This window comes from Terrapene carolina, unplaced genomic scaffold, assembly GCF_002925995.2.
Source record: "Terrapene carolina triunguis isolate 2854851 unplaced genomic scaffold, T_m_triunguis-2.0 Scaffold96, whole genome shotgun sequence".
NCBI classification, from domain to species: domain Eukaryota; kingdom Metazoa; phylum Chordata; order Testudines; family Emydidae; genus Terrapene; species Terrapene triunguis.
Genome location: NW_020664447.1, coordinates 3,195,277 through 3,204,840, shown reverse-complemented (window position 1 = coordinate 3,204,840; position 9,564 = coordinate 3,195,277). Strand labels below are relative to the sequence as shown.

Sequence of the window (9,564 nt, the reverse complement as noted above, 5' to 3'; positions counted from 1 at the left end):
CGCATTTTCTCTCTCACACACGTATATACACACACTCTCTTTAACTGTGCTTTGTCAGAATTAATGAGAAAAGTTCCCTTGCCCTAGGGGTAATTAGTGTCCTTGGAGTTAAATAAGCTAATACTTAGACACCTCTGGCACAGGCAATTATGTTTGTGTATTGAATAATTGATTCAAAGAGGGGGGGAAGGGGCTGCTAATCAGATCTGAGCATAATGAATTGATTTAATTAACAGGGGAATCTGAGGGTCCCTGGGAAATGTGTGCATTTATTCAGCAGCAAGAGAGAGTGCAAAGCACATAAATTGAGAGAGGAGAGAGGCAGGCAGGCAGCAAGTGCTTTTGCGTTCAGTGATAGGTTCGCATTTTTCCTCCCCCCACCTCCCTGCCTTTGAATATAATTTTAGATTTAGAGTGAAATAAAGAGAAAAGCACTTTGGAAGCCTGGAAAGCTCTGCAGTAGCGACAGCAAAAGAGGGGGGTTGTGAGCTATCACATGCAATTACATTAAAACAAAATTTTTGACTGTGCTCGTTGGGAAGGCGCTGGAGAACCGGCCCTCGATTTTGCCTCCCTTACCTTTTTAAAATTATTATTTATTTCTCAACTGGCATTTGATTTGGAGAGAGGAGAGATTGCTTTTGCACTAGCAAAGCTCTTCAGTGCCGCTGCTGCATGTAATTCTAGCTCAGTGCAATCTAGGTTAAAAGTCGTGCAACTGTAGCTAGCTGGCTGGGGTGGGGGGGGAGAAAAACAGGGAGGACGATCCGGGTGCATTTTTCGCTCGGCAGCGCTTTGCAAACACTCTCCGGTCCTCCGTCCCTTTCCCCTCCCTGGAGCGAAGGAGCAGAGGCGGCGGCTGGAGGGAGAGAAGACGCCAGAGACAGAGCGGCGGACGCAGCTGCTGCCCGCGACCCCCGGGACAATGGTGCTGGACAAGGAGGACGGTAGGTAGGAAGCCGAGATCGTGCCAGAGCGCGCTCGCCCGGCTCCTGTCCTCTCCCTTGGCTGCGGCCGGATAGGCAGCGCGAGCTGCAGGAGGAGGGAGACAGCTGCTCTGTGTGTGTGTGTGGAGCAGGGGCATTTCTGCAAGTGTATGTCACTGTTACTGTACAAATCGGAGCGTGCTGGCTCGTGTGTGTGTGTGTGTGGAGGGGTGTCTAAGGCAGGGCTTGGTTGATTGCCTCGCTAAACTCCATCGGATTTGTCGGATATTTACTTCCCCAGCTCTTCTTTAACAAGAACCGATTTCTTCCCCACTCACGTTATTTTTTGCTCTCATTAGCAAACGGAATGTTCTGTTCACTAGATCTTTCTGGTCTGGATTTGGTTTCCTGCCTCTTTAAATCCATTAGTTTCAGTATTTTCTATTCTCCCAGCATGTCCACTGTCTGTTATCTCCTATTGTCGTGTTTACCCTCTTGCCTATTCCACCCTCACGCACCTCCCTCCCCTCCCCAGCTCCCTCCCCCTTTATGGCTCTAAACCTGCTATTAATGACTAAGAGCTCACAGCTTTGCTAAACTGCTTCACAAAGGGCGCCTTGGCTTATTGTGGGAAAGGATTTACTTTTTAAATGAGGCTGGGAAGAAAAGGGGGTGTGTGTATGTGGAAATGAGAGAGCTGACTGCATGCAAGTTTAGATCAACCATGTGCTTATTGTCAAGACTTGCTAGAAATTCATTTGGACTCACTTGGGAGCGGGGAGGGAGGCAGGGTTGGAGGCAGGATTTAAAGACTATGTAAGCTAATTTAAAGGGAAATTAATTCTGGCGTGTAAAGTATTAAGAAGTGTTGGAGAAAAGAAAGACTGATGGTAACTCTCCAAAATAGCCTGCTGCATCCTGACGAAGCATAGACAGCGAGAAATAAGGTGCTGTTGGAAGTGGTTTTTGTAATTTGGGGCCCGGGCGAATGGAGAGGATAACTCGGACCTCTGTCATCCACTAGTCTGCAGTCTTAGCTGTCAAATTTGGCAGTCCAGGGTTATTTGCTGCAGAGTGCTGGGGTAATGGTTTTTGTTGAGCTGAAAGCAACCCTTACAGGCTTGATGTAACAACACACTTAAAAACTCTTGCTAGCTTTATCCTACCGAGGCATTTGAATCCCCCACCCCAATCTTTAAAACTTATTTACAAAGCACCAGTGAGTACTGAAAGCATAATCAGCTGCTGTTATACATGGCAATTGCTTCTTCCCGTTTTCCCCATAAGAGTTCATCATATTAACTTTTTTTATTCTTTTAAAATCATTCTATTCTAGTGTCATTTTCTCCATAATTGAAAAGACTTGTTTCATTGTCAGCATGATTGCCTGTCAGAAATGAACATATATATGCCTGGACACCACTGATTCTGGCAGCATTTTGCTGTCCTTTTTCTGTACAACTGTGTTTTCAAATAGTGGCCTCTGCCTTGGGAATGAGCACATGGGTGGCTACTGGGTCAAGGCAAAGGTAATCTCATACGCTCTTCATTGGCATAGGCAACGCCTGGGGAAAGAAGTCCGTGCAGCTCAGAAAATGGTCCTTTCCTCCAAGTCCTTATTGGGGAAAATTGCGGTAACACAACACTGATATTTTTAATTGATCTCCTTCATCTGCTGATACCACTTTCCCACCCTTTCATCTCCCGCCAAGCTATGCCAGTCATATTATGTACAGGAATAGGAGCGTTACAGAGGTAACTGTCTTTTGAGGACACAGATGAGGGAATATGCTGTCGGTCATCATGATCAAAGTCCTATTGCCAGTTCAGAACTGCATGACATCTTGGGGCATATAACTGTGTCACTGGCCATGAGGTCAGGTGGCATTAGCTTGTCACCATCATGCCAGTTTCAGTTACATTGCAAACTGAAAAGCCTCACATTGGTAGTGTTGCAGTGAATGCTATATGTTATGTGCCTGTATAAATTACCATAAAACTTCTCTCCCCGGTGAATGGGGGATTTAATTTGGAAAGGTGACTACCAGAATAAAAGAGACAGCGGGAAGTGTCCTTTCCCTCTCAATCTTGGAGTATCTGCCCCTGCAAGGTGAGAGCCTGCTTGACACATGCCTTAATGGAATCATTTGGGGAATGAGGAAAAATCATATGCCTGCTTGTGTGCTCCACCTGTGTGGGAGGGGGTCGAATCTCTAACAGCTAGAAGGTTAAATGCACACTGGGGCTCAGAGGGGTGTGTGGGGAGGGAGCTGAATGCCAAATTCATCTGCGGACTTAGAGGCCTTTATAGTATTCTAGTTTGTCAGAGTCCTCTGAAGTAAACTGATGCAGTGTTAGTAATGGGGTGTATAAAAGTCAAGTGTCTGTCTGTGTGTGGGGGGGGGGAGTAAAGGGGAGAGAACTTGATCTAAATGTTAAGTAAAAGGTATGAAATGTTCAGAAAAAAGAAAAATAAACCTCTCACATCTATTCCTCCATACACCATGATATATGGGGCTAAGTAATAAAGTCAGTACAGTTAAGCAAGGTTAATTCTTTTCTGGTAGTGCTCATGTGCGATAGGGTTTGTATTTCCATCTGATTTCATATTTGTGGGTAAGCTACAATGGGCGATCCCTGAAACTTAAATTGTTACAGTGCAAATTTTGTTTGACTAGAGGGGAAAAAGGTTGCCTTTTTACATTCAGCATGAAAGTCCTCCAGTATTAATAATAAACTAGGCAACGTCTTAATCTCCCTTAACTTTTTGCCAAAGGGTGCCTGCCAACCCATATCTCTTTAAATCTGATTGACGGGTTAACAGCAGGATGCTGCCTCTGCCGCAGAAGTAAGGGAAGCAGGTGAGCTGTGAGGAAAGACTGAGATCTAAAGAGGGTTTGCTAATGGGGGTATTTGGGTTCTTTCAAGTATTGCAGACGGACTCGTTAAACATAAGGAGCTCAGGGCTGGAATGATGGTGGTGGAAGGAAGTGAAACTAGAACCATTGATTATCCAGACAGTTCTCAATAGCCCTCATTCCAGGAGCTCTCGTGAACGACGATATAAAAGGAAATAATGGGGATGGTGGTGAAGGTAAGGAGGAAATTAGAATGAGATGTACTTAAAAAGAAGAATAGTAAGAAACCCCTGATGTGGAGATCAGAGTAACAAACTGTAGTAATGTCTGGGAATCTTCAAAACTGTTGATAGTGTAGTTATGCTAGCAGAGAAATTATGCCTGTTAAAAGTCAGAGGAATTAGGGACAGAAGGCGAGATTAAGAGAGGAAACTATTTTATGAGGAGGTTATTTTATGCTTTCCTTTCTCTTTCTGCCTGACTTGGATGGAGCTCCAGTTGCCTGATCAGGTGTGAATGTTAAAAAGGATGCTGGATCTGCACAGGTTATAAATGGACTAAAATGGAGGCTATCACTAGCTATACCAATTGCTTGTCTTAAAAGACCTTGTTAGTGAAAATGGGTCTGTTCTATTAATGCAAGCAGGTCTCCTTCTGGGGACAGGTCTGTTTTTGTTTTTAGGATTTTTAGAAGGTTAAAAAACAAAGTTGCAGATCACAGATATCCAATTGACTTTTTTTCTTTTTTTGCAGGGTCATTTTTAATCTTAAAAAGCTAGCTCTTCTGCATAAGAAGGCACTGTGATAGTTTAATGAATGCTGCATGCATCCATGTGGGAAACCGGGAATTGTTTAAGTCCCTCATTCCTCCAGCAGTCTTGGGGCATTGCAGAGAGCTCACATCCTCTTAGGTAGAAGTTGTAATGTGCTCCTTGCTTTTGCATCCCTGAGAGCTAGTTGTCCAGCCGTATTGTTGTTTTGGAAGAGATTGCTCTCCCAGCCTCAGGGTACGGGTTGCAATGAAGGCTTCAGGGGAGTATGCAAGCCTTAGGGTGACACCGTCACCATCACACAGGGTCTAATAATCAGTTTGCTGCCTAGTAAGTGGAAAGCTGCCTTGACGCAAACACTTCTTAGTGTCTATATGGGCAACAGAAAAACAATGCTACATTCCTAAGGGCTCTGCAAATATCATTGTGGGTAAAGGGGGAGAGTACAAAAAAATTGTCAGGTTCCTGACCTGAGGTATTGCGGCACTGTCAAGTTATGTCTGTAAGGTACCATCGGTTCATATGTCTGAAGTGACACAATATAACCCGACAGATAGAACACAATGTAATTTTAGAAAATATTTTAAAACGGAAACTTATGCCACTGTTTTCCCAAAATGAATCTTCAGAGCTGAAGTTAAAGAACATCTTTCTGAGCCAAAATCTGTAGAGACTTGCCCCTATGCAATTCTGGTGTGTTTGCCACAGCCGAATTTGGCCCTGTAGGTCTCTTTCGTTTTGACTTGCACAAACAAACCAGCCCAGTGTCCAATACGATAATTACATATCTCAGGATTATTATAGATATTCCTCAAATATATAATTACTGCTAATGCTTTGACAGTGGAGAGCAGAACTTCTGCTAAAAAGAACCCATCAGTAAGCAGATCTCAAATATCATGACCAGTTCAAATGATTGGTTTAATTGTAGCTGATTCTGTTTAATTGCTAGTAAAGTGTTTTAAGGGATACAGGATATATATAATATAAATTTTTTTTTTTACTGGTGTCTGAAATGAGCAAGTGTGTAAGGAATGTTTAATGTAAGAATTATTAGTTTGCAAAAGGGAATCCAAGTTATTGGGTATGTAGAAGTAATGCAGGAATAAAATGGATACTGGTACAGCACTCTACATGTTAATGCATAATATTTTTGACAGCTACATAATCAATCTGTAGGTATATTTACCAAAAATAGGTCAACAGTAATACACAGCAGCTATTTAATGTAGACGAGAAGCTTAAACGTCATGTAATTACCAAAGTCGCTACTTTAAATATACTCTTTACAAAGATGAAAAAAGTATTGCCCCAAAATAGAAGCTGTGGGGTAGAAAAAAAGTGTGTCAGAAGTAAGGTGGTGTGATCCAAAAAACGTTGGAATATGTTTTCTAATAAAGGTTAGCAATACATTAGAGGAAATATTACAGTATTTATCTATGCTAGATTAGAAATTCCTAATTTTCTGTTAGTTAAACATTTTTGAACAAACACTAGCAGGCATTAGTTACCACAACTTTGGCCTGCAGTCCCCTTCCTTTTTAATTTACAGTAGCTAAAATAAATGATCACTTAGCTGTTGTACTCTTACCCTAAAGTACAATTTCAATCCTTGCAAACTATATTAGAAGGAGAAGAATAGAAGTTTTAAGTACTGGATGAAAATGATTCTATGCAAAATGATATATTTAACATCAAATATGTTCAAGGACTGTTAGGATTAAGTATTCAAAATGAAGGGGGAAGGAAATAGCCATTTGAGCTGAGGATAAGGAATCTAATTAAAAATAGGTATTAAGGATATATAACTTGAGCCTGCTATCATGCTTTAGAAGAGTACTGTTGTATCAGTTGTAAAGGGGAGGGAGAAATACCATTAAAATGAGAATAAAATGTTTTCTGGGATTTAAAAAAAAAACCCCACGCCTGAAATTGTAGATTGCTCTTCGTATTGAAGGACCTCATCCTGTAATCTTGATTGACACGATTGAAGACAATGGGCTACTTGTGAGAGTAAGGCCTACTCATTTGAGGAAAGATGGAAGATTGCCCTCCCCCAACTGTGTTGGTTTATATTCCAGTATTAGTAGAATTAACTGCAACAACGATGTCTCTGAGCAAGTAGAGCAAATGGGCAAGGATTAATATTGCACTCAATTTGTAGAAATTGTTGTACTATCTGAAACGCTGCATGAAGTACTGAAATTCACAAAGTGTATTTTAGAAATTTCTTAAGTGTGCATGGAAAAACAAGGTCAAAATGAGCTTTGAGAAGTGTTACATCAAGTTCTAAACCATGACACATCTGTGAAATAGAGTTAATAATGGAAGAAGGCAGTGTGACAGGGCTATGGTCTTAGACTCTATGCAGGGAATTTTAAGTTTTAGTAGGGAAAGGGAGAGTCCCTAACCCATTAGAAGCTACAGGACAGTTTCAAATGACACTTCAAGTTTTCAATGAGCAAGGAAGGGGAGAATGCTTTGGAGACAGATGTATATCTAGAGAGAGGTGAAAGTAAAACACAGTTGTATAAGATGCAGTCCATAAAGATAAATATTGAAAGAGTATGTTGTGTATGAAAATTGATCTGTGATAATGAACAGCATTAAAAAGAGGCAAAGTTAGTAATGTTTGAAACACTAAAGATACTCAGTAGCTATTAAAACTAAATTTACAGATACTGTACTGCAGGTGGTGCTGCTGAGCTAGAAAGGCTTAAATTCACCATTAAATCCTGACAGAAGAATAAGAGGGGGTCCCTGGGAAATGCGTGCATTTATTCAGGAGCAAGTGGGCAAAGCGCACAAATTGAGAGACAGAGGCAGCAGTAGCCGGGCTTAGATATATTCCCCTCTCTCTGAATATAATTTGAGATTTAGATTCATCTTAAATCCAAGGGAAAACACTTTGTAGAGGTTGAAAGCTGTGTAGTTGCAACAGCTGGGGTTATGAGCTATCAAATGCAATTACATTAAAACAGATTATACTGTGCAAATTGAGCCATTTAGAAGGTGAGAACCAAAGAAACCGCTCTGATCCCCCCTTTTTTTCTAAATTGCAGTTTTAGTTCCTTGCAATTCTGAGGTACAAAAGTAGGTGAGACTGCTTTTGTATCTGCAAAGTGCTTCATTTCTGAATGTAATTCTAACTGAGTGCAATCTAGGTTAAAAGCTGGACAACTGGGTAATTAGAGCTCACTGGCTGCTAAAGGACGATCAGCTGTGCTGTGGCTCATCTGTGTTCCCAGAGACTAGTTCTCTTCTTCCCTGAGTGAAGGCTGCTGGAGACCGAGCATCTGTACCCGGACTCCTCTTGATCCCTGAGATGATGGTGCTGGACAAGGAGGACGGTAGGTGGGCTGAGATTCCTTAAGCTTGTACACAGTGTATGCCGTACGGAGTTACATGTAAGTAAATGGCTCTGACACACATGTACAGTGCGCATGTTTGGGTGTTCTGCTTTCACCCTTTGATATTTTTCCCTATGCCAGTAACAGGGGAAATTCGCTCTTTATCTTAGTTTTCCCCTGGCTTTGCTGAAAAGTCAGCTAGCCCAGAAGGGTTTACTCCAGGCTCTGTTTGCTGAAGGACATGTGGTATAAACAGTTTATTTTTTTTATTCATTTGGATTTTTCTTCCCAGCAAATGACAATATGACTCTATTTTGCCCATCTTAACCTGTTTATTTTAGTAGCTTTTATTTTTGCATCTAATTTTGAGGCTTCCTTTCCCACATCTTTTTTTAATTTACATGTTTAATATATATTACTGCTCTATATATTACTGCTCTTCTTCATAGCTATAAACCTAATGACAATAAGCTAACAGGCCTGCTAAACTGCTCTGGCAAAGAATCATTGGTTTATTGTGAGAATTTACTCTCTCTAAATGGGAGAGGTGGTGCTACTGTAGGAAGGTGACTTAATGAATGAAGCTGAAGGAGAGAGTGACTGTGTTTAAGTTTGGGTGCTGGCATGTGCTTCCATTATTTTTAAAGCTAGCTGTCCTTACGAAGGAAGGAGCAGTGCAGTAATTTAGGGACGAGTCAAAGATTACGCTGAGGCACTGTTATCTAGTAGTTAGAGAACCTGTGTCTTCCTCATGTGACTGCCATTTGCCTTTGGGCAAGCAACTTAACTGCTCTGTCACTGGTAGTTTCTAGGATGAATATGGTAAGTTTGACCACAAGTTTTCTGATGAGAAAACAAACATTGCTTTGTGACCTGTGTGACAAACACAGCATTTTGGGGGCGCTACCATAATGTTAATGGCAAAGCTAAATATTGGGGATTGCCATTTTCTTTTAAAAAGGCTATTCTGACCTTTAGATAGGTGTGAGCGCTCGTTCTTTCATATTCATTTTCTAAATAGATAACTTAATTGTGTTGTGTCCGTCAGTACATGCTGCTGGATAGTATGGATTCTGGTAGCTTTTAGCATATCTGTGCATGCGAAAAGATCTGTAACAGCTGAAAAGTTAGACGTGGGTGTCATTTGGAGGCAGAATGGAGGGACTGAATTTCCACGGGTTTACAGACGAGAAAATTTGGAAGGATGTTTAATATGCCTGGAACCCTATGAATTTAAACACTTTGACACCCAGTAATAGCAATATTGCTATGTTAGATGTGTCTCAGTTCTTGACAAAAAGAGGAATTGTTTTCCCCTGTCAAAATTGATGCTAATCACATAACACTAATAGTACTTAAAACTAAGTAATTCAAATATCAGGTTGAAAGGGGAGGATTTCCTTCTATGCTGCTGTTCTAGTATTAAAATGGATTTTGTGTAATGGGAAATATTTGGAATAGGAAGAGCCTGAGTATTAAAAAGTAACCCACATCTGGTGGTTTCTAACCAGTAGGTTTCATAATTGCTACATTGAGGTTTTCCAACATTAAAATAACCATAAGAATTCTACTAAAATATTATATCAGACCTGTAGCTTTGCTTACAGTGGACTTTTTTCAGGTACCTGGAGGACCATCATCAGTAGATATAATGTATTTT

At 41.0% G+C, this 9,564-nt stretch overlaps 1 protein-coding gene across 3 annotated transcripts in view; it reads left to right on the top strand.

The window, feature by feature from the left end:
* The first annotated feature begins 627 nt into the window (after nucleotides 1–627).
* Nucleotides 628–9,564, top strand: part of LMO1 (LIM domain only 1) — a 76,164-nt gene continuing 67,227 nt past the window's right edge. Inside the window, exon 1 of one of the 3 annotated variants that reach the window (XM_024196385.2) lies at nucleotides 628–947. In XM_024196385.2, the coding sequence (XP_024052153.1) occupies nucleotides 926–947 (22 nt within the window). In that variant the 5' untranslated portion in view covers nucleotides 628–925. Of the gene's footprint in view, nucleotides 948–7,363; nucleotides 7,962–9,564 lie in introns of those variants that run through there. The other 2 variants (XM_024196376.1, XM_024196394.1) reach the window with 2 other exon arrangements.